The 26,322-nt window shown below is 38.4% G+C and overlaps 1 protein-coding gene across 8 annotated transcripts in view; it reads right to left on the reverse strand.

The window, feature by feature from the left end:
- FOXJ3 (forkhead box J3) overlaps positions 1 to 26,322 on the reverse strand; it is a 176,393-nt gene that overhangs the window by 15,538 nt on the left and 134,533 nt on the right. For all 8 annotated transcript variants that reach the window (XM_074380638.1, XM_039474074.2, XM_039474072.2 and 5 more), the window contains 3 exons: positions 16,451 to 16,579; positions 11,930 to 12,104; positions 7,141 to 7,557 (listed from right to left, as the gene is read on the reverse strand). In XM_074380638.1, coding sequence (XP_074236739.1) covers positions 7,141 to 7,557; positions 11,930 to 12,104; positions 16,451 to 16,579 — 721 coding nt within the window. The remainder of the gene's footprint in view (positions 1 to 7,140; positions 7,558 to 11,929; positions 12,105 to 16,450; positions 16,580 to 26,322) is intronic.

The following is a 26,322-nucleotide window of genomic DNA, read 5'->3' on the forward strand; positions in this document are numbered from 1 at the left end:
TAAGAAACTAACCCAGAACTATACAACTTCATGGAAACTGAACAACTGGCTCTTGAATGTTGACTGGATAAACAATGAAATGAAGGCAGAAATAAAGATGTTCTTCGAAACCAATGAGAACAAAGACACAACATGCCAGAATCTCTGGGACACATTTAAAGCAATGTCTAGAGCAGGCGTCCCCAAACTGCGGCCCCCTGAGGCCATTTATCCGGCCCCTCGCCACACTTCAGGAAGGGGCACCTCTTTCACTGGTGGTCAGAGAGAGGAGCACAGTATGTGGCGGCCCTACAATGGTCTGAGGGACAGTGAACTGGCCCCCTGTGTAAAAAGTTTGGGAACGCCTGGTCTAGAGGGAAATTTATAGCAATAAATGCCAACATGAGAAGCAAGGAAAGATCTAAAATCGACACCCTATCATCAAAATTGAAAGAGATAGAGGAGCAAGATCAAAAAAACTCAAAACCTGGCAGAAGACAAGAAATAACTAAGATCAGAGCAGAACTGAAGGAGACCTGAGACACAAAAAACTCTTCAAAAAATCAGTAAATCCAAGAGTCGGTTTTTTGAAAAGATCAACAAAACAGACAGACCACTAGCCAGATTAATACAAAAGAAAAGAGAGAAGAATCAAATAGATGCAATAAAAAACTATAAAGGGACTATCACCACAGATTCCACAGAAACACAAACTACCATCAGAGATTACTACAAACAACTCTATGCACACAAACCAGTAAACCTGGAAGAAATGGATAAATTCCTGGACACTTGCACCCTCCCAAGCCTAAACCAGGAAGAAGGTGAAACCCTGAATAGACCAGTAACAAGGGCTGAAGTGGAGGCAGCAATTAATAGCCTACCAACCAAAAAAAGCCCAGGTCCAGATGGCTTCACAGCCGAACTCTACCAGACATACAAAGAGGAGCTGGTACCACTCTTTCTGAAACTATTCCAAACAATCCAAAAAGAGGGAATCCTCCCCAAATCATTTTATGAGACCAACATCATCCTGATACCAAAACTCGGCAGAGAGTCAACAAGAAAAGAAAACTTCAGGCCAATAACCATGATGAACATCAATGCAAACATCTTCAATAAAATATTGGCAAACTGATTGCAACAGCACATCAAAAAGCTTATCCATCACAATCAAATAGGCTTCATCCCAGGGATGCAAGGCTGGTTCAACATATGCACGTCTATAAACATAATCCACCACATAAACAGAACGAAAGAAAAAAAACACATGAGTATCTCAATAAATGCAGATAAGGCCTTCAACAAAATTCAACAGCCCTTTATGCTAAAAACTCTCAATAAACTAGGTATCGACGGAATGTATCTCAAAAAAATAAAAGCTATTTACAACAAATCCACAGCCAGTATCATACTGAATGGGCAAAAACTAGAAGCATTCCCTTTGAAATCTGGCACTAGACAAGGATGCCCTCTCTCACCACTCCTATTCAATACAGTATTGGAAGTTCTAGCCAGAGCAATCAGGCAAGACAAAGAAATAAAGGGTATTCAAATAGGAAAGGAGGAAGTCAAATTGTCTCTAGTTGCAGACGACATGATTATATATTTAGAAAACCCCATTGTCTCAGCCCAAAATCTCCTAAAACTGATAAGCAACTTCAGCAAAGTTTCAGGATACAAAATCTATGTGCAGAAATCACGAGCATTCCTATACACCAATAACAGACTTAAAGGGAGCCAAATCAAGAATGAACTGCCATTCACAATTGCTACAAAGAGAATAAAATACCTAGGAACACAACTAACAAAGGATGTAAATAAAGGACCTCTTCAAGGAGAACTACAAACCACTGCTCAAAAAAATAAGAGAGGACACAAACAGATGGAGAAACATTCCATGCTCATGGTTAGGAAGAATCAATATTGTGAAAATGGCCATACTGCCCAAAGTAATTTACAGATTCAACGCTATCCCCCATCAAGCTACCTGTGACCCTCTTCACAGAACTGGAAAAAAAACACCTTAAACTTCATATGGAAGCAAAAGAGAGCTCACATAGCCAAGACAATTCTAAGCAAAAAGAACAAAGCTGGAGGCATCATGCTATCTGACTTCAAACTATAAGGCTACAGTAATCAAAACAGCATGGTACTGATACCAAAACAGAGATCTAGACCAATGGAACAAAACAGAGGGCTTGGAGGCAATGCCACACATCTACAACCATCTGATCTTTGACAAACCTGACAAAAACAAGCAATGGGGAAAGGATTCCCTGTTTAATAAATGGTGTTGGGAAAGCTGGCTAGCTATGTGCAGAAAGCAGAAACTAGATCCCTTCCTGACACCTTACACTAAAATTAACTCCAGATGGATTAAAGACTTAAACATAAGACCTAACACCATAAAAACCCTAGAGGAAAACCTAGGCAAAACCATTCAGGACACAGGCATAGGCAAGTACTTCATAACTAAACATCAAAAGCATTGGCAACAAAAACCATAATAGACAAATGGGATCTAATTAAACTCCAGAGCTTCTGTATAGCAAAAGAAACAATCATCAGAGTGAACCAGCAACCAACAGAATGGGAAAAAATTTTTGCAATCTACCCATCTGACAAAGGGCTAATATTCAGAATCTACAAAGCACTATGACAGATTTACAAGAAAAAAACAAACCCATTCAAAAGTGGGCAAAGGACAGGAACAGACACTTTTTAAAAGAAGACATGTATGAGGCCAACAAACATATGAATAAATGCTCATCATCACTGGTCATTAGAGAAATGCAAATCAAAACCACATTGAGATACCATCTCACACCAGTCAGAATGGCAATCATTAAAAAATCTGGAGACAACAGACTCTGAAGAGGATGTGGAGAAATAGGAACACTTTTACACTGCAGGTGGGAGTGTAAATTAGTTCAACCATTGTGGAAGACAGTGTGGCAATTCCTCAAGGACCTAGAAATAGAAATTCCATTTGATCCAGCAATCCCATTACTTGGTATATATCCAAAGGCTTATAAATCGTTCTATTATAAAAACACATGCACACGTATGTTCAATGCGGCACTGTTTACAATAGCAAAGACCTGGAACCACCCCAAATGCCCACTGATGATAGACTGGACAGGGAAAATGTGGCACATATACACCATGGAAGACTTGGCAGCCATAAAAAACGATGAGTTGATGTCCTTTGTAGCGACATGGATGAATCTGGAAACCATTATTCTCAGCAAACTGACACAAGATCAGAAAAACAAACACTACATGTTCTCACTCATAGGCAAGTGCTGAACAATGAGAACACATGGACACAGGGAGGGGAGTATCACACACTGGGGTCTGTTGGGTGGGAATAGGGGAGGGACAGCAGGGGGTAGGGAGTTGGGGAGGGATAACAGGGGAAGAAATGCCAGATATAGATGACGGGGGAATGGAGGCAGCAAACCACATTGCCAAGTATGTACATATGCAACAATCCTGCATGTTTTGCACATGTACTCTAGAACCTAAAATGCAATAAAATAAATATATTTTTTAAAAAAGAAATGCTGATGAATCCAGGTCAGGGCATTTCTAGTCAGAACTGGTACCCTCTGGTATAATGCTATCAGAAGAGTTTAAGACTCCATAGTCTGTATGTCAGCAAAGCAGTCGTTAGAGGCCACACAGCAAGAAATACCCTCAATGAGACAGCAGTGCTGAATAGAGGAAGAAAATTCTCCATTAAGTGACTGCTGTCAACCCATTCTGCTTCTAGGATCATCCCTAGATGAATAACGATAAAGGCCAATAATAAAAAGGGTTGGTTGGTTGGTTTTTGTTACACCAAGGCAACTCTCAGCTATATCAACTACTGGCTATTTCATTACAAAATTCTGCCAATTAAGGTTTTTTTAAATAAACAATCAACTAGAGACAACATAACCCTGCCATGAAGCAAGTCATAATTTAGGAAATTTGTTGGTGGCTGGGAGAGGATTAAATTAATACCCCAAATGAGCCATGAACATGCAAGTCTACCAGACTCAGATCCTTTAGTTCAAGAAGAATTTCATGGATAAGGAAATCAAGGTTCAAAGGAATTATGTAATTTAAGTCACTTAAGTAATACAACAGCCAAAGCAGTACTAGAATTCAGATCTCTTGAGGTAAACAATACTCAGGCAGTCAGAAGGTCAGGGTAGGAAAAAGGTTAACTGAAATGAAATTATAACCAGGAACTTGCCATGTCTAATGTGTTGTTGTTGTGGGAGGGAGGAAAGGGAGGCGCCTTTAATAAATACTGACTTGGCAAATAAAAATAAAGCAAACTCTGTGGAGAGTGAGTGAGCAAACCCTATCCACTTGGTAAACGTCCACTAATTTTAGTCCTTTTAGAATAACTGGTGTTACAAGCTTTGAAATCAGACATGTTAGGATATAAACCCCAGTTCTACTGCTTATCACAGTATGATCTTAAGCAAATTACTTAAAATTCTTTTAGTTGCACTTTTCCTATACATAAAATGTAATCTATACTTGGTTTGGGAGGATAACATAAGATAACATATCTAAACTGATGAGTACATAATGGGCACTCAAACCACTTCCATTTCCTCTTCCCTCCATTACTTCCTGATTAAAGACAATCTGCGTAGTCTCATCTTTTAAGAAGAAATGTATAATTCACAGAGAGGAATTATTACAGCCACAATGATTATTCCTAACTTCCCAAGGTGGAAGTCTATTTTCCTTCTCTGGTAAGCTACCATGTGTTTAACAGAACACTAAGGGCATATCATGGATTGTTTTCAACTCTAACTGTACTTGTTTCTCCCTGGCAATCATTAGACTTGAGGAAAAAAAGAGTATGATTAGAGAATCAGACTTCTATTGACAGTCTCTACTTATTAGTCAATCCCTAAAATCATATTAAGAAGAGACTTAAATTTCTGAAGAACACATCAACATTCAAAGATACACAATAATGATTAACTGGTAAGAAAAGAGTTTAAACTGTTATTATATAAGTTTTTCTCTAGGCATATATCTAAAAATCATTTCAAGGTGTTTAAGAAATTATCTCAGCCGGGCGCGGTGGCTCAAGCCTGTAATCCCAGCACTTTGGGAGGCTGAGGCAGGTGGATCACGAGGTTGAGAGATCGAGACCATCCTGGTCAACATGGTGAAACCCTGTCTCTACTAAAAATACAAAAACTAGCTGGGCGTGGTGGCGCGTGCCTGTAATCCCAGCTACTCAGGAGGCTGAGGCAGGAGAATTGCCTGAACCCAGGAGGCGGAGGTTGTGGTGAGCCGAGATCCCGCCATTGCACTCCAGCCTGGGTAAGAAGAGTGAAACTCCGTCTCAAAAAAAAAAAAAAAGAAATTATCTCATCAAGGTAGGATCCATATACAATTTTCAATTTTATTCCAGAGCCTACTTAGAATTAGCAACTAGGCAAACAAAATCAACTGTTAAACAAAAAATTAAAATATCCGTTTGATAGATTTTTAAAATATGCACTGAATTTTGTTTGTTGTTATGGTGAAACAAGAAAGAAAAAATGCTATGAAGATGGCTTTAATTTCAGATTTTGGGCCCCCAAATAACTTCATGAGTAACTGTGGGACAGAGAAGGAATGTGACATTAACACTTATCAAAGACTTACTGGGCTCCAGGTATACTTACTTCTACGCTTTTTTTGGGGGGTGGGGGGGACAGCACAGGCGAAATCTTGTTCTGTCACCAGGCTGGAGGGCAGTAGTGCAATCTCAGCTCATTGCTACTCCCGCCTCCCAGTTTCAAGGGATTCCCCTGCCTCAGCCTCCTGAGTAGCTGGAACTACAGATGCGTGCCACCACACCTCGTTACTTTTTTTTTTTTATTTTAGTAGAGACAGGGTTGCACCATGTTGGCCAGGATGGTCTCAATCTCCTGACCTTGTCATCCTCCTGCCTTGGCCTCCCAAAGTACTGGGATTACAGGTATGAGCCACTGCACCCGGCCTGCTATTCATTTTTATGTTACCTAATTCTCCAAAAGCACTTACATTATTTTTTCCATTTGGTAAATAAGGAAATATCTCCAGAAAATTTTAAGTATTATAGGTAAAGTTACAATATAAGAGACAGTGTGCACTATTTAAAGCTCATTTTCTTGATAATAGTCTAAGTACCCAAAATAATGGTAAAAACTTTCCATTGGTAAATAAGAACCAGCACTGTTTAGTATTTAAAAATCTTCCCTCTAGGATAAAAATCTCATTAGTGATATGGTTCGTAAGTGGACAGCCAGGCAAACTGAGGGAAAGACTTGCACTCTGCAAGACTCTTAAGGGGCTCCATCTACCTTAGCGTCTATGTCCATGGCACCCCTTTGGAGTTCCACAGTGTGAAGACTGCCTGGCCTGCAAGCAATGTCAGTTAAACACCTCACCACAAACCATCAAGACCTATCTTAGGAGCAACAGATTTTTTTTTTCTTAAGTGGGATATGAGAGTATTTCTTCCTTTGCAATCTATCATTATGAGATGAAGATACTTGGCAGGAATAAGCAAAGAAAAGGAGATCATTCATGAGTATAAAAATATAAAGCACTAGTCTAGGCATTTCTTATTTGTATTTTCAGTATGATCCTCATAACAGTACTGTATTCTAGAATATTTTAGCTCCATTTATGTAGATGAGAAAATAATAAGGCTAAAAGAAGTAAGTAACTTGCCCAAGGTCATAAGAGCCATAACGAGGATTCAAATAAAGGTATTTTCCAACATAAACCTATACTCTATTCTATACCACACTGTATCACAAGAAGAGCATAGATTGCGTCTCAGTCTCCTTTCGAATGCTCACAAAAACACTTTCAATGGGCAGAAGAATAAAATAAGAGTCAAAAGCAAAACCTGCAAGGGTTGCTGGGTTTGCCCCTATGTTGCCACAGTAAACTTTAATCAAGAAAATCCCTAGTCAGTCTATGAATTAAATAAGTTACAACTATAGGATTATAGCAAGGAAACACACATATACACACACACATACACACACACACACAAACAAACGAAAAGAGGTTTTGGTAGTAAATACTACATGAGCCCCAAATAACAAAGGACAGATCCTGATTCACAGTTAGCCAAACACAAGCCAGGACACGAAAACTTACCAGAATTACAGGATACCTGTTGTGGGGGTGGCGGTGCCTGATGCGTTAACGTCTGATGCTGATGGTTCGGATGGTGCTGTATATGTTGATGTGGAGAGGGATGCTGGGGATGAGGGGACTGGAGCTGGCTGTGTTGCTGTGCGTGTGGTGCTGGGTGCGGGGAACGCTGCGGATGCTGCGGTAAACCATGCGGTCGATGGGGCGGATGTGGAGACGGCTGTGTATGCATCTGGGGGTGAGACAGTGAGACTTGTGCAACCGAATTACTGCCTGTGGTGTTGAGGCCACTCCCATGACTGTTGGACACGCTGCTTTGGTTGCTGTGTGGGTGAGTGCTCACGGTACTGCTGGGAGAGTGCTGATAGGAACATGAAGTGTGCGACTGCTGGGAAGACTCAGAAGGGATGTTCATCAAACCTAAAGACAGAGAAAGCAAGAGGATTTATGGTCAGATTTCAGTTGTACTTTATGACAAACATTTGCAAAATTATTAACATAACACAAGCACAGGATGCCAAGAAGCAACACTGTTTCAATTTAACAAATGCTTATGGAACATCACTACACACTAGGCTCTGGGGTTATTGAGAAGATGAATATAATTCCCCAGCCTCAAGTGGAAGAGACAGACATTTAACAAGATTATGACCAAAAGCATAAGTACTAAAGCTAAAGTATACAGAGGATTATGAAAAGTTTGCTCCTTGTCTGTTCAGCTAGGAGGAGGCTCAAAATATAGAGAAGCCTTTTGGGGGCGGGAAGCAGAGTTTTGCTCTTGTTGCCCAGGCTGGAGTGCAGTGGTGCAATCTCAGCTTGCTGCAACCTTCACCTCCCATGTTCAAGCGATTCTCCTACCTCAATCTCCCAAACAGCTGGGATGATACACATGTGCCACCATGCCCAGCTAATTTTGTATTTTTGGTAAGACGGGGTTTCTCCATGTTGGTCAAACCGGTCTTGAACTCCCAGCCTCAGGTGATCTGCCCACCTTGGCCTCCCAAAGTGCTGGGATTACAGGTGTGAGCCACCACACTCAGCAAGAAGCCTTCCTTTTAAAGACAGTGCCTGAATTGAGTCTTAAAAGATAAGTAAATATTAGGGGGAAAAGTTGTTGAGGTCACAGCCCGGATGGCTCTCTGAAGACATAAAGACCAAGGCTTTGATAGAAAAGGAGGGGAGAAATAAAAGCCCAGTGATTTCTGATCTCTTATCAATGACTACTCCAAAAACTTTAAGGCTGAAAGTGGCTAGGATTCTTAAGACTAAACAAAACAAGGTAGCCAGCTCCACTATTCTTTTTCATTATTCCTATGGCATATTCTTGAGTCACATTAAAAACTTAGGGGTTAAGAGTGTAAACTTTACAGTATCAGAAAGTAGTTATTCTCTGCATTGACATTTACACACTAACTTTGGAAAGTTACTTAACCTCTCCAAGCGACAGTTCCCTCAACTATAAACAATAGTACCTACTTCACAGAGTCATTATGAAGGATTAAATGCCACAGTGAAGGTACAAGCTGCAGGATGAATTCAATAAATCTTAGCTGCCACAATGATGATTAAGCTAAAAGTGCTTAATGTTAAAGATAATATATGTTTGGTTTGCAGGTAGTTAATCTTATTGCAACATTTGGTTCTATGTAACTAGACTATTTTCAAATCTCAAAGGGTGGCCCATGCAACGTTATCCTGAATCAGACATTTAAAAAAATTTCATTAAATAAAAAAAAACACAAGATAATATCAGTAAAATAATCAAACTTTTTAAAAAGATAAAATTATTCTCATATTTGTCATTAGTAGTAAAACTGTATTTGAGTACATTGCAAGATAATCTTAAAAGCTACCAAGTTTTTACAGGTAGAAGAGTTAATAAAAGTTCTTGCCTTGGCCCTACAAAATTGTCATGTAGAAGGAATCTATAGGGTTATTACTGTAAGATCAAAGAAAGCAGCAATTTCATTATCAATTTTCAATAAAATCCTAGCATATTATAAGAGAACCAAAGTCTCATCTATATCAACATTTTCAATCTCAAATAATTTTTAAATAAAAGAAAGCAAAATATCTCTCCAGAAGCCCAATATATAAAGCTGGTAGGTATAATAAAGTTTGGTTTTTTTTTTTTTTTGAACCTTGGGAAGGAGTCTTACTAGGTCTAGCTCTGCATTTGCACATTTCTTCTCCTACAGTCCCTAAAATGTTAACAAAAGCCAAGGCCTCTGAAGAGAACAATGTGAAAATCACTGATCTAATCCAATCCTCTTTATTGTACAAATGGGGAAACTGAGGTCCAGAGATGAGAAGTTAATTCAGTTGGCTTTACGGCAGAACCTGGACTAGAACCCAGAATTCCTATCGATTTTTTTTTTTTAAATAGCATGATGGAATGAAATTATGGGCTTCAGAAACTGTCAACATTGTTATTTCAAAGCTCTTATTTTTCTGTTATGAATACCAAGATTGGATTTGCCTAGCAAAGTCTTCTATTAGTTCTTTTTACATTTTTATAAATAAAAAGCTTAAGTTAAAAGCTGAGAAAACTTACCAATCTTACTTTAAACTCAAATACTAACCAGAAAAAGCCACTTCACATACACATTATCAATATTCATCAATATAAACAGTATATAACATAACTATTACATATAACACTAGTATATAATATTAACTGACAGTAAGTATTAAAATGCAAACAGTATAAAGACAAGGATTTCTGCTTATTTTTGTTCACTGCTGTAAACGTAAACTTTCTGAGTTGGGGTGCTACAGTCTGAATGTATGTGTTCCTCCAAAATTCCTGTATTGGAACTTAATCCCCCAGGTGATGATGTTTGTTAAGAAGTGGAACAAAGGCCAGGAGCGATGGCTCACACTTATAATCCCAGTACTTTGGGAGGCGGAGGCGGGTGCAAGGTCAAAGTTCAAGACCAGCCTGACCAACATGGTGAAACGCCGCCCTTAATAAAAGTATAAAAAATTAGCTGGGTGTGGTGGCAGGCACCTGTAACCCCAGCTACTCAGGAGGCTGAGGTAGAGAATTGCTTGAACCCAGGGGGCAGAGGTTGCAGTGAGCTGAGATCACGCTCACTCCAGGATGGGTGACAGAGCGTGACTCCTTCTCAAAAAAAAAAAAAAAAAAAAAAAAAAAGAGTAGGACCTTTAGGAGGTATTTAGGGATTAGGCCTTACAAAAGGGATCGAGAGAAGTAGCTAGTCACTTTTTGTCCTTCCATGTCTTCTGTCACATGAGGACACAGCGTTCAGCTCCATGTGAGAATACAGCTAAAAGGCACCATTTATGAATGAACAAGCCCTCGCCAGACGCCAAATCTGCTGGTTCCTTGATCTTGATTTCCCAACCTCCTGAACTGTGAGAAATAAACTTCTGTTGTTTATAAATGATCCATTCTAAGGTATTGTAACACAGCAGCATAAAACATGGGGTACAAAAAGTTAATGTGCCAAACAAGTAACTAGGAAATGCTTAAACAGTAGTGTTCCCAACAATTTCTGACTAGTCATCTTTGGGGAAAAGATAATGTGACATCTTTATCCTCTGATTAAAATTAAACCAGCAGTGGCTGGGTGCGGTGGCTCACGCCTGTAATCCCAGCACTTTGGGAGGCTGAGGCAGGTGGATCACGAGGTCAAGAGATTGAGACCATCCTGGTCAACATGGTGAAACCCCGTCTCTACTAAAAATACGAAAAATTAGCTGGGCATGGTTGTGCGTGCCTGTAATCCCAGCTACTCGGGAGGCTGAGGCAGGAGAATTGCTTGAACCCAGGAGGCGGAGGTTGCGGTGAGCCGAGATCGCGCCATTGCACTCCAGGCTCGGTAACAAGAGCGAAACTCCGTCTCAAAAAAAAAAAAAAAAATTAAACCAGCAGCTAATGGTACAAGAACCTAGCATTTGGTCGAAATGTAACAGTACATCCCAACTAAAGTCACTTTTAATATTAAAATCTGACTTAAGTATATTATATAAAACCATGACCCAGAGTTTACCAGTAGCTGATGTATTAACTTCTAAGTGCCACACACAAAATAAAAAATTTGGTGCTACCACATTCCGATAGCTATCCCTTTTTGCTAATACCAGTCAGAACAAAAGCAAGGAACAATCTATTCTTGTGGTGCAACATTCACCACTCAAACAATTCATATACCAGATATTACTAATAATAGAGTAGTCTTTCCCATATGGTGTAGATGCAGTGTCAGAATTCTTTAATACAGTGCTCCTGGATGCCACTAGTAAACAAGTAAGTAGGCATGCAAGATGAAATTTATCTGCCATTTTTGGGCTATGATATAAAGAGAACATAGTAATGGCACAAAGATCAAATTATAATTATCTGATTCTTATTGTCATGATAATATTCTAAGATTAAGAGTATAACAGCTGTGATGTGAAATAATTTTAAAACCTTAATAAAACTAGCCAGGCAAGGTGGCCCACGCCTGTAATCCCAACACTTTGGGAGGCCAAGGTGGGCAAATCACCTGAGGTCAGGAGTTTGAGAACAGCCTGGCCAACATGGTAGAACTCTGTCTCTACTAAAAATACAAAAAAATCTAGCTGGATGTGGTGGTGGAAGCCTGTAATCCCAGCTACTCAGGAGGCTGCGGCTGGAGAATCTCTTGAACCTGAGAGGCAGAGGTTGCAGTGAGCTGAGATCGCACCATTGCACTCCAAACTAGGTGGCTGAGTGAGACTCCATCTCAAAAAATAAATAAATTAAATAAAACTTTGTTATAAAAAAGATTTTAAGAAAACTCACCTTGCTGACTAAGTGACTGCTCAAAAACTGACTTGTAAAGGCTCCGAAATGAGGCACTAAGATCTTCAAAATTATATTCTGAGAAAAGTAGTTGCTTGTCTCTTTCTGGAAGGTTGTACTGTGGCTGCTGCTGAGGAGTTAATGATTGAGAGACTGATTCTGGATGGCTTGTCACCTAACATTAAAAGAAAACATAACTAATTCAGTGTCTCTACATTACAAATGGCTTATGATATAAAATATATAACTGAAAACAGTACCAACACTGAAATTCAAAGAAAATAACTCTTCTGTCTTAGGCTTTCCCATTGTCTGTTAAAGCGTAAAGAACAGAAAGCAAAACAGTTAAACTGAATCTTGAAGAACTGTAGAAATCTAACCCAACCTCCATATTTCACAGAAGGGAAAGCAAGAGTTCAAGGAAGTTAAATAACTTGCCCAAGATCATACAAATAAGTGATGAGTTAGGCCTAGAATCCTTCTGGTTTTCTACAGAATCTTCAATCTTGATTTCTACAAAAGCAATTTTATCTCAAACTCCACTAACTATAAAGCTACTAACATTTCTTTCATTTATTCAATTAATTTTTTTTTTATACAAACCCAAATACTGTGAGTACTATGAGTCAGATATATGGCTCTGCCCAAAGCAACAAGGAGCTTAAATATGCCTAACTCTTCATTTCCAGGGAAGACTCACCTTTAAAAGCAGCAAAACTAGAGACAAAATTAATAAAAGATAATCATTTGTATTTCTTAAAGACTACATACTATATGAAAGGATGGTAAACTAGCATTTGTTTAGTGTTCTGAAAAATTAAGGTATCAACACTGACTAGAAACTTATGTAGCCATTCAAAATGATGCTCATAAGGAGTCTGCAATAAAATGGAAAAAGATGAATTTTACACAGGAAAATGTCTCCACCATAGGTACCCTAATGACCTTACACATGTCCACACAAACCATGCAGGCAAGGCTGGCTCCATGACAGGATGACCTAAGCCTTGGTGGAACACCCTGTGATTATTTTGGAACAAGTGTTCTTATGAGGAGAAAATTCTCATTAGCCCTCATGTCTTACAGGAGATGGCCATGGGGCAATTACACATCCACTTTTTTATCTTGCGAGAGGTTGCCAAAAAATAGTTTCTCATCTACCTCCCTGGCTGAGTGAGGCATGGGACTTTCTGCCTTACTCCCTTAGGGTACAACTGCAGGTTATAAAACTGCTTGACTGCCCTACAGAATTTGTTCCTCTATTAGAGTGAGCTACTACTTGAGTTGTCTATCATTTGGTCCTCTGTTTTGGTACTGTTACGTGGGATGTAGGGAGTTGACACCATGCTAACCTAGTTTATACTGTCTATATAAGCAATAAAAGTATCTCAATCCATGTGGGCTCATTGTGGCCTTACAGGATCAATCTATATAGATGTGACAAACCCAACCAGCAGCTGCCATGGCACTGTTGCTTAGGGACTGCTCAACCATTTAACATCCTGTTGTTGAAAGAAAACAACAGGTCCTGGCATGGTGGCTCATGACTATAATCCCAGAACTTTGGGAGGCTAAAGAGGGAAGATCACCTGAGGTCAGACGTTCGAGACCAAAATGGCCAACATGTTGAAACCCTGTCTCTACTAAAAATATAAAAACCAGCCAGGTGGCTCATGCCTGTAATCCCAGCAACTTGAGAGGCTGAGGCAGGAGAATCGTCTGAACCTGGGAGGCAGAGGTTGCCGTGAGCTGAGATGGCCCCATTGCACTCCAGCCTTGGCAACAGAATGAGACTCCATCTCAAAAACAAAAAAAAAAAGTCCACAACGTCTAGCTTTTAACAGGGCAGTTTAACCCCCTTACATTTATTGGCACAATGACCATGTTAACTCTTACTTCTGTCACCTAGTTCTATAAATGCTTCTTTAATTTGTCCTTTTATACTATTTTTTGATACTGGACTGTGTTCTTTGCTTTCTTTTGGTCAAGATTTTTTACACTTAAATTACTCAAAAAACAACTTAAAATTATTTTATATCTTTGCTTAGTTTGCTTCAATGTTCCAATTAGTTGTTTTATAAATTGACTTTATCATTATTCTTTAATTTGATTTACCTCTTGATGGGGTTAATTTTTTTCAGGAAAGACATGTAAAAACAAAGGCAGGATACTCTCTAAGCTCTGCATATCAAAGAATGTCTTTCTCTTGCCTTCACATATGAATAAAAATTTAACTGAGCGTAATATTTGTTATTCCAAACCCATTCCCTCAAAACTCTGCATACAGTGCTCCATTATCTTCTGGCATTTAGTAGTATCAAAGAGAAGCCTGAGGCCAGGCATGGTAGCTCGTGCCTGTAATCCTAGCACTTTGGAAACCCAACAGGGCAGGAGGATTGCTTAAGCCAGGAGTTTGAGACCAGCTTGGCCAAATTAGCAAGACTCTGTCTCTAAAAAGTGAGAGAAAAAGAGAGGGGGAGGTCTGATTTGTGTTTCTTCATACATAATTTACTTATTCTGTCAGAGTATTTACATGGGTGACTACTTATGAAATTTTAAGACTTGCCTATCTAGATACAGTAGTCGTTTGGTGTCCATGAGGGATTGGTTACAGGAACCCCAACCTAGTAAGATACCAAAATCTGTAGATGCTCAAGTCCCTTATACAAAATGATGTAACATATCCTCCCATATACTTCAAATCACCTCTAGATGATTAATACCTAATACACTGTAAGTAGCTGTTAAACTATACTTTTTTCTTTTTTATAAAAGGAACAAAGGAGGGAGGGACTCGCTTAATTGCCCAGGCTGAAGGGGAATGACGTGATTACTCCTGGGTTCAAGTGCTTCTCCCTTCTCAGCTTCCTGAGGTGCATGCCACAATGTTCAGCTATTTTTTTTTTTTTTTAAGATGGGGGTCTGGCCGGGCGCGGTGGCTCAAGCCTGTAATCCCAGCACTTAGGGAGGCCGAGGCGGGTGGATCACGAGGTCGAAAGATCGAGACCATCCTGGTCAACATGGTGAAACCCCGTCTCTACTAAAAATACAAAAAAAAAAAAACTAGCTGGGCGTGGTGGTGCATGCCTGTAATCCCAGCTACTTAGGAGGCTGAGGCAGGAGAATTGCCTGAGCCCAGGAGGCGGAGGCTGCGGTGAGCCGAGATCGTGCCATTGCACTCCAGCCTGGGTAACAAGAGCGAAACTCCGTCTCAAAAAAAAAAAAAAAAAAAAAAAGATGGGGGTCTCACCATGTTGACCAGGCCAATCTCAAATTCCTGGTCTCAAGTGATTCTCTTGCCTCAGCCTCCCAAAGTACTGGGATTACAGGTATGAACCACCTCATTCCATCTTGTATTTTTTATTACTGTACTGTTATTTTTTTTAATTATTTTTTGTTGTTCAAATATTTTCAATCCAAGGTTTGGTTAAATCTGTGGATGTGGAAACTACAGATATGGAGGGCTAACTGTATAGGTTTTTTTCCCCATCAATTTTTTCTAGAACTCAGTAACTCTTTAAATCTCTGCTTATTCTGAAAACTGGTTCTACACCAACTTTTTCTTCTATAGCGACAACTATAACTCTCAGTTCTCCATACTTATTGTCTTCTTTCACATACTTTTTATTACATTTTCTTTCTTCTCCATTGTGGGATATTTTATTTTCTTTTATAGAGCAATAATAATTTTGCAGAGGCAACTTTTTCTTTTCCCACATTCAATGTGAATTTTAATTCTGCTCTCTGTGTAATTAGTTCCTTTGTGTTATTTTCTCTCGGGTCCCTCCCTTTTTATCTTTGTCCTGTGTAAGTTTTTTCCTATTTACTCATCCCGGAACAGGGAGTGACCTGGTAAATCACATTTACACTGACAAACAATGTGGTGTGTAGCTCTTGGGCTCTGTTATCTGCCCACTAAGGAAGACAGTTGCCAGGTAGTTTGAAAAGAAATAACAGATAACCTAAGTGTCAAGTTCTTGTAATAGGTAACAAATTAGTATATTCACACACAGGTCCCTTTATAGCATGGCTTTTTTTCCCCCCCTGGATCCAAACTGAAAATACAAGAGTAGTTAACAATTGAATCCCAGGCCACCCTAACCTTTGGGATTTACAGAATTCCCTTCTCAGGTCTACAGCTGAAACCCATGTTGATACACACATTTTCTAAGCTCTTTTTCTAAGAAGTGCAGAATATCGCCGACTATCGCTCTACTAGACTAAAGGGCATTTTTTTTCCTGTTCCAATTGCTTCTCTCTTGGACACAGAACGCAGAGAATAAAGTAGACCAAAATCTGTTAACACTGCACAACCATTTTTTAAAAATCTAATATGGTACCAAATTGAAACACTATCAAGCTACAATCTCCTCTAATTTAGTTTGATCTACTTAGTGAGTTAATAAATTTATTAGTGAGAAAAACATATCTTATTTTTTTATTTGCATTTCAATTATGTTTGGTTTAGTTTTAAGTACTAAAATGAATAACTTAAAACATGTTAACTTCATCAAGACTTACCGGTGTATAACTATGCACACTTCCAACACTGTTCAAATTAACAGATGCCAAACTCTGGTCTGAGAGACTGTTGTTAAGGCTACTGCGGGGACTATCACTACCATCCTGATCAGTGTTATACAATGTTACCTAAAATGAAAAAAGAAAAAATGACAACTGAATATAAGGAGTACTTGTTAGGCAACTCTGTAAAAATATAACTCGGCAGGCATATAACAAGAAGAAAAATGTCAGTGGCTTTTCCCTATATGCTTACCCCAATTCCATGCCTCATATGGTTAACTTCATGTTTATCATAAAATAATTTTCTCAACACTCAAACTAAAGAACATGTCTTTTAGAGGCACATAAATTTATAGCAGAATTTATCAGGCATAATTATCAGGTATAATTAGCCCATAAACATTTAATAAGAGAGAAATATAATAAGATTTTTACTCTATTAAATATTTCTATAATTCATAAATTTTTGCTCAGGCTTTAAGCAAAATTGCTGTTCTATCAGAATCTTAGATATCAAAAAGAAGCACATATAAAAAATATTTGTTTTAAAAAAATCACAGGCATCACAGAATTTTTAATACTGAAAATTGGAAACTTCACTGTTCTGCATATTGATAAAATCATAAATATACGATCCAACTTTTTAAAAACTGTCAAACTGTTAATAGTTATCTGAAAGGCGCTGAGGACTCCTGAAGACTTTTACATTTGTGTATATTTTTACAGTGCTTGAGTTTGTTTATAATAAGCATTAGACATAATTTTTAACCAGAAATAACAAAAAAGGTATTTTTAGAATAGAAAACTAGCCTAACTATTCTTCAAAGTTTTGTTCAGATTCTACCATCAATTTTGTATCACCTATTTCCAGGAGAATAATTAATACATTTGGCTTTATGGTCTTATTTGTAGCATACTTTTATCTACCACTAGATGTACCTCCTTGAGATCCCAGTAAGTAATCACAAACCATAGTGTTTTTTGCTCAGTGTAGAGTTAATAAGCATTTGCTGAATTCAGTAACCAGCTGACCATCCTTCTGTATGTGCTGAAAATGGGGTCAGGCTCAATGCTCACTGACAGTTGTTAAGAGGCCCAATAAGTGGAAAACTAGGCATAAATGCCTCTTTGCTTCAGGCAAACCTAAATTGTTTTGCAATGACACCAGTTAGGAACAGTTAATTGTCTAGGAAATATATAAGAAAAAATAAGAGTGAATAAAATAAAACTCTGACAAAGATTTTTCTGGTAAATATTTCCCATGTAAATTTTACTGCACTCAGGAATAATTAAAAAGCTATACAACAGGCTGGGCACGGTGGCTCACGCCTGTAATACCAGCACTTTGGGAGGCTGAGGCAGGCAGATCACAAGGTCAAGAGATCTAGACCATCATGGCCACATGGTGAAACCCCATCTCTACTAAAAATACAAAAATTAGCTGGGCATGGTGGCGCATGCCTGTAGTCCCAGCTACTCTCGGAGGCTGAGACAGGAGAATTGCTTGAACCCAGGAGGCGGAGGTTGCAGTGAGCCGAGATCACGCCACTGCACTCCAGCCTGGTGCCTGACAACAGAGCAAGACTCTGTCTTAAATAAATAAATAAAATAAAAAAAATTTTAAAAGCTATACAACAATATCAACAAATTATAAGCATCCCATTGTCATTTACTTGGCTGCTCATTCTCTCTTGTCCATGCTCAGTTGCTTATCTCTCATGCCAGAAATATCCTCCATCATCTTAGATGACTCCTTAGTTTATTTAGGAAGATAAAAATTTTATTAAATATATGTAATGTAAGGTGTACAAATTATTTTATTACAAAATCAGCATATCCATGTATGATCACTACCCAGTTCAAAGTAGAGAACAGCAGTTCTCAAGCCTTAGTCTCAGATCCCTTTTCTGTCTGGCTTAATAGAAAACAGCTAGATTCTCATATCTACATCTGCATTCAATCTGTTGCAATACGTTGTTTGGGTAGGAGTATAGAAAGAAAAGGTGGTGAAAGATTATTTTAAAAGTCTTTTCAGGGCTGGGCGCGGTGGCTCAAGCCTGTAATCCCAGCACTTTGGGAGGCCGAGGCGGGTGGATCACGAGGTCGAGAGATCGAGACCATCCTGGTCAACATGGTGAAACCCTGTCTCTACTAAAAATACAAAAAACTAGCTGGGCATGGTGGCGCGTTCCTGTAATCCCAGCTACTTAGGAGGCTGAGGCAGGAGAAGAAGGTTGCCATGAGCCGAGATCGCGCCATTGCACTCCAGCCTGGGTAACACGAGCGAAACTCTGTCTCAAAAAAAAAAAAAAAAAAAAAAAAGTCTTTTCAGATCTTCTTTGATACTACATGGAAACATGACATGTAGCAATTTTTTAAACATTAGTTACAGTGTGGAATCTGAAACCATATCAACAAATATCTGATACTCTGTTTCACTTAAATCCACTATTCTACCTCATACTTTGAATGAATCATGTATCCATGCATGATTTTATAACATTATGCATCGGCCATTTAGGAAATATTGATTCACTATGTAGACCTTCCAAATGTTGATATATTTTATCATACAATAAAAATATTATACTTACATTACCACTAATCTTTTTTTTTTTTAATTATTATTTTTTATTTTATTTTATTTTATTTTTTTTTTTTTTGAGGCGGAGTTTCGCTCTCGTTACCCAGGCTGGAGTGCAATGGCGCGATCTCGGCTCACCACAACCTCCGCCTCCTGGGTTCAGGCAATTCTCCTGCCTCAGCCTCCTGAGTAGCTGGGATTACAGGCACGCGCCACCATGCCCAGCTAATTTTTTGTATTTTTTTTTTTAGTAGAGACGGGGTTTCACCATGTTGACCAGGATGGTCTCGATCTCTTGACCTCGTGATCCACCCACCTCGGCCTCCCAAAGTGCTGGGATTACAGGCGTGAGCCACCACGCCCGGCATTACCACTAATCTTACTAGAAAAATCATTTCTTCTAGGAAGTGGCTGGATGCAGTGGCTCACACCTAGAATCACAGCACTTTAGGAAGACTGCTTGAGGTCAAGAGTTTAAAACCAGCCTGGGCAACAGATAGCAGTACCCCATCTCTACAAATGACTTAAAAAATTAGGTGGCATGTACCCTGTAGTCTTAGCCACATGGAAGGCTAAGGTGGGAGGATCACTTGAGCCCAGGAGGTCAAGACCGCAGTGAACTATGATTGTGCCACTGAACTCCAGCCTAGGCAACAGAGCAAGATTCTTTGTTTCAGAAAAGGGAAAAAAAAAAAAAAAAAAAAAAAAGACCAAGAAGTTATCAGACTCTAATGGATAAAAGTTTTCCAAAATTCTGTTTTTTATTTTTGCTTAAAAGCTAAAATTTTATCACTAGCAACAAATACTATCAGTTCTTTTCCTTGAAGTTACAGATCGACTTCGTTCATTTTCAAGAAAACGTTGGCCAAATACCTAAATAATCATTGTCACCTGTTCTTTCAAGAACAGCAATCCATGAACAAAGTATTCAGTGTGGCTTGAACTCAGTCACACAAATGCTTTTCCTTGAAGCATCCAGTTTACTTGGGTTTGTAGCTAGAAGTGCTGTATACATACTCCACATTTCATCATACACGATATTAAAAAGACATGTATTCAAAGGTCATGACTTAATAAAACTTTGTCTTGCTTCACCAAGGATATTCTTAAAACTAGCATTAAAAATAAAACTGAACTGAGGGTATGTATGTGAGTAAATAATATAATGACTACTGGTGCAGTTAAGTGTCACTGCCTTGATTTGTGCTAAGGTACAGGAAGGTTTGCACATCATTGTTTCTACTGCACCTGATGAATATGCAAATACAGGTCAAGCGTGGTAGCTCACACCTGTAATCCCTACACTATGGGAGGCTGAGGCAGGTGAATCACAAGGTCAAGAGATCGAGACCACCCTGGCCAACACGGTGAAACCCCATCTCTATTAAAAATATAAAAATTAGCTAGGTGTGGTGGTGTGCGCCTGTAGTCCCAGCTACTCAGGAGGCTGAGGCAGGAGAATCACTTTAATGTGGGAGGCAGAGGTTGCAGTGAGATGAGATCATACCACTGCATTCCAGCCTGGTGAGACTCTGTCTCAAAAAATACATAAAAGCAAATATAAAGAAAGAGACAACGCATATTACCATGAATAGGAGTTTTGACCTCAGTTACCTCGCTATCCAGAGACCACACTTTGAGAACCACTGATAAACTGTATTACCAGCACTCTAGAAGCTGCTGTACTCTCACAGTCATCATGCATGTCACTCATTATCCCTCTCATATCTCCCCAGTTAACCAATTCTATCACTATTAGTTGGTTTTCCTATTTTTGAATTAAGTATAAATGGAATCATATAGGATACATCCTTTTTAAAAGGCTTTGTTTTCTATTACATTAATATCTACTCTTAATCTTTATTTCCTTCTTTCCTTTTCAAAATTCCTTATTTTTTGTGCAAGAGCTTTATTGTTTTATCATTTATATATTTAGAAGTATAAATCCTCCATGTTTATCTTTTACTTTTACTTTTTTTTTTTTTTTTTTTGAGACAGAGTCTCACTCTGTCGCCCAGGCTTGAGTGCAGCGGCATGATCTTGGCTCACTGCAACCTCTGCCTCTCGGGTTCAAGCGATTCTCCTGGCTCACTCTCCTGAGTAGCTGGGATCACAGGTGTCCACCAACACGTCTGGCCAATTTTTGTTATTTTAAGTTGAGACAGAGTTTCACCATGTTGATCAGACTAGTCTTGAACTCCTAACCTTGTGATCAACCCACCTTGGTCTCCCAAAGTGCTGGGATTACAGGCGTGAGCCACGGTGCCTAGCCTTCAATATTTTCTTTAGCTACCACTGGTCATTTGGTGTCTCATTTTTGCTGAACTATCAGCTTATTTTCTACTCACTGCCTCTCTTTCCACAAAGAACATTTGGACTGGAATCATATTAAATCTGTGTATAACTTTGGAAAAACTGACTTCTTTTACAACAGTCTTCTGCATGAAAATTGTATCTATTTATGTCTTGGTTTTCAATAATTTTTATAGTGTTCTGTGTAGGATTCATCTTTCATTTAAGCCAAGGTATTTGATGTTTCTGAATACTAACATAAGTGTTATCGTTTAAATTTTGTTTTCAAACTATCTGTGCCTAGTATGCAGAAATAAAGTTGATTTCTGAAATCAAACACTAGCCTTCTATCAAGAAACTTCACTAAATTCACTTTTTAATTCTAAGGCTTTAAGCTGTAGACTCTTTTCAACTTTTTGTGATCATCTGAAGCAACTTTATTTCTGTCTTTCCAAACTTTATGCTTTGTATTTCTTTTTTGTAACTTCTAACTGGCAAGGACCTCCAACACAATGTCAAATAAAAGTGCTGATAGCAAACATCTTTCTCTTCTTCTGTACCTCAGAGAAAGTTTTCAGTATTTCACCATTTAATGTAGCATTTGCTATAGGATTCTTTGTAGGTTTTATCACACTGAGAAAATTTCCATCTATTTACAGCTTTCTAAGGTTTTATTAAGTCATGACCTCTGAGTATGCCTTTGTAATATTCTGCAGGATAAAATGTGGAGTATACATGGAGCACTTCTAACTATCAGAAGAACAACAGCAACAGATTTCCTAGTGCTAGACCTAACCTGCATTTCTAGAATACAACTGTGTTTGTGATGTTATCTTTTTTATGTACTGCTGGATTAAATCTGACAACATTTTAAGATTTTAATACCTATGCTCATGAGACTGACCCAAAATTTCCTTTCTTGTACAGTTTTTGTCAGGTTTTGCTACTTAGGCTATGATGGTTTCAAAATATAAATTTGGGACCGGGTGCGGTGGCTCAAGCCTGTAATCCCAGCACTTTGGGAGGCCGAGGCGGGTGGATCACGAGGTCGAAAGATCGAGACCATCCTGGTCAACATGGTGAAACCCCGTCTCTACTGAAAATACAAAAAAACTAGCTGGGCGTGGTGGCGCATGCCTGTAATCCCAGCTACTCAGGAGGCTGAGGCAGGAGAATTGCCTGAGCCCAGGAGGCGGAGGTTGCGGTGAGCCAAGATCGCGCCATTGCACTCCAGCCTGGGTAACAAGAACGAAACTCCGTCTTAAAAAAAAAAATATATATATATATATAAATTTGGGACATGTTATCTCTTTTTAAAAATTTTCTTGAAGTGTTTATGTAAGATTAATGCTATTTTTTCATTAAATATTTGTAAGAATTCCTTGAAGCTTGCTGGGCCTGAAGTCTTCTATAAAGGAATATTTTAAATTTAATTTTAATATTAATTACATATTTTTAATTACAGACCTCCTTGAGGTCCAATCTCTTATATTTTTTAACATTTTCTATTTACTCTTGTGCCAGTTATATTAAGTCTTTTTTTTTTTTTTTTTTTTTTTTTTTTTTTGAGACAGAGTTTCGCTCTTGTTACCCAGGCTGGAGTGCAATGGCGCGATCTCGGCTCACCACAACCTCCGCCTCCCGGGTTCAGGCAATTCTCCTGCCTCAGCCTCCTGAGTAGCTGGGATTACAGGCATGCGCCACGATGCCCAGCTAATTTTTTTTTTGTAATTTTAGTAGAGACGGGGTTTCACCATGTTGACCAGGATGGTCTCGATCTCTTGACCTCGTGATCCGCCCGCCTCAGCCTCCCAAAGTGCTGGGATTACAGGCTTGAGCCACCGCGCCCGGCTATATTAAGTCATTTTTAAAGATTTTGTCTATTTCATCTAAAATTTAAACTTTATTTGCGTAAGATTTCATATCTATCCTTCCATTACCTTTTTAATTCTGTAGAATAGACACAGTTCCTTTTTTAATCTTTTTTTTTTAATTATTATTTATTTATTTATTTATTTATTTATTTTGAGACAGAGTTTCGCTCTTGTTGCCCAGGCTGGAGTGCAATGGCACAATCTCTACTCACTACAACCTCCGCCTCCCAGTTTCAAGCAATTCTCCTGCCTCAGCCTCCCGAGTATCTGGGATTAAAGGCATGCACCACCACACCCAGCTAATTTTGTATTTTTAGTAGAGACGGGGTTTCTCCTTGTTGGTCAGGCTGGTCTCAAACTCCCAACCTTAGGTGATCCACCTGCCTCAGCCTCTCAAAGTGTTGGTATTACAGGCGTGAGCCATCATGCCTGGCCAGCTCCTTCTTTTCATCACAGATATTAGCAAACTGTATTTCTTTCTTCATCAACTTTAATAGTGCCTCATCAATTCTATTAGCTGGAAGTGAGACTATACTACATCATGTATAAGATCTTTACTACCGTACACTCCCTTGTTTTTCTCCCTATGATAGAAATCCACAGTACATTTTTGTTATTTTTTTTGCTTTGAATAATCAATTACCATTTCAAGAGATTTAAATCAGGGAAATAAAAAGTGGCTTTACATTTACCCATATAGTTACCATTTCTGGTATTCTTTATTCCTTTGCATAGATCCAGATTACATTAGCAGCTTATATGTTTGTTAGTTTGCTTGAAACTGTCCCCATAGCTCACTAATGTTCTTTACTTTTTTACAGTCTTTTTGTTATTTCATTTTGGATAGCTTTTTATTGCTGTATTGCCAAATTTACTAATCTTTCTGTTTAGTCTGTTATTAATCCCATCTAGTGTATTTTCTAACTTTGACATTACAGTTTTTATCTCTAGGAGTTTGCTTTGGGTTTATATTCCATGTGTCTACACAGATTGTTCAATGTGTCTTTTAGTTTCTCCATGAAATACAGTTGTAACTGTTTTGATGCTTTTCTAAGCAAATTTTATCATCTGTATGATTTCTGGGTCAGTTGTGACTTTTTCCTCAGTATGGGTTGTTTTTTGCTACTTCTCTGGCTTATCTGATAATTATTTATTGGATGCCAGATGTGACTTTTACCTTGTTTCATGCTGGGTGCTTTTGCATTTTTACGCTTTATTCTGGAACATAGCTAAATAACTTGACAACAGAAATGATATAATGATATATGCTAAATCACAGATGAACCTTGAAAACACTCTTATTTTAAAAAGTCAAACATAAAAGGTCACACACTACAATTCCATTTATTTGAAATATCCGTTACAGGCAAATCCACAGAGCTAGAAAGTAGTATACAGGGATTAGAGTGACTGCTAACACATGTGGGGTTTTCTTTCTGAGGTGATAAAAATGTTCTGGAAATAGACAGTGACAATGGTTATACAATCTTGTGAATATACTAGAAATCGCTGAATTGCAAACTTTGAAAGGGTGAATTTTATGAAATATGAATTACATATCAAAAAAACTTAAAAAAAAATTAAGTTCTGATTACTGAATAACAGTTTGATCCTTTTTGGTTTTGCTTTTAATATGTGTAAGTAAGACTAGAACAGCATTTTTGTCCAAGACTAACTTTTTGCTCCTGTTACTAAGGCAATAAAAGCCTTCTGAGAACTTCACCCAATACTCTGTAAATTAAGTGTTCCACTCTCATGGGAACAGGATCTACACTTGGTTCTACAAGTCTCAATGACTGTCTACACTATTCTGGGTGCTTCTTTCCTTAGCCAGGGGTAGCCTCCTCATTCATGCACTGATCAATAACCCTAACCCAGCTAAAGATTCAAGAAGCACCCTCTGTACAACTCTGAAATTCTGCCCTTGTTCAGCTCCCTTCTCTCTGGTACTCTGCCCTGTGAACTCTAGACAACTTGGATTCCATTATCTCCCAATTCTACCTCCTCAACTCAGGAAGACCTTTATGCTCCTGCATTGTGCCCTGGAAACTTTCTCTAGGAAGTAAGCTGGGACAATTTTAGGGTTCACCTTGTTTGTTCACCATTTCTTAGGGATCACTGTCCTTTGTTCCTTAAGGTCCCATCTCTTGAAAATTATTATTTTGTGTATTTTTTCAGTTGTTTCAGGTAGCAGAGTATATCTAGACCCTATTATTCCACTTTGGCTGGAGGCAAGCAGCAGTCCCTACTGACTTTATTAATCTCTATTAAAAAACCAACTTCTCATTTGTTGACTTTGCTATTTAATATGTGCTTTCTATTTCATGGACTTTTCTCATTTTTATTACCTTCTTCTTGAATTTGTTTTACTCTTCTCTAAATGCCTAAATCATTAATATTTGTTCCAGTCTAATACATGTAATTAAGGCTATTTTAACTGCATTACACAGGCTTTGATAGGTCATGTTTTTCATCAATTCAAAGAATTTTCTAATTTTTATCATGATTCTTCTTTGATCCATAGGTTATTAGGAATTATATTGCTTAACTTGCACATTTTGAGGAAATTTTCTGATTATCTTTTTTATTATTTCTACCTTAATTCCAATCAGTTGGAAAATATATTCTGTAAGATGTCAGTCTTCCGAAATTTGTTGAAATGTCCTTTATGACCTAACATAGATCAGTATCACATGATTAAATTTGATAATTATTCCATGTGCACTTAAAAACTGTATATTCTGCATCCATTGGGCAGAGTATTCTGCATATGTTAATTGTGTCAGATTTCCTAATCATGTGGTTCAAATATTCTGGATTTTTTCTTTTTCTTTTTTTCTTTCTTTTTTTTTTGAGACAACAGTCTTGCTCTGTCACCCAGGCTGGTATACTAATTTTTGTATTATTAGTAGAGATAGAGTTTTGCCATGTTGGCCGAGCTGGTCTCAAATACCCGACCGAAGGTGATCTGCCCAACTCTGCCTCCCAAAGTGCTGGTACTTAAGGGGTGAGCCACAGCACGAAGACCAAATATTCTCTATCTTTAAATAAGTTTGTTTTGATTTAGTCTGCTTGTACTATGAATTACAGAAAGGCATGCTTAAATCGATCTTCTTTAT

Source organism: Saimiri boliviensis, chromosome 11 (genome assembly GCF_048565385.1).
Source record: "Saimiri boliviensis isolate mSaiBol1 chromosome 11, mSaiBol1.pri, whole genome shotgun sequence".
Lineage (NCBI taxonomy): Eukaryota > Metazoa > Chordata > Mammalia > Primates > Cebidae > Saimiri > Saimiri boliviensis.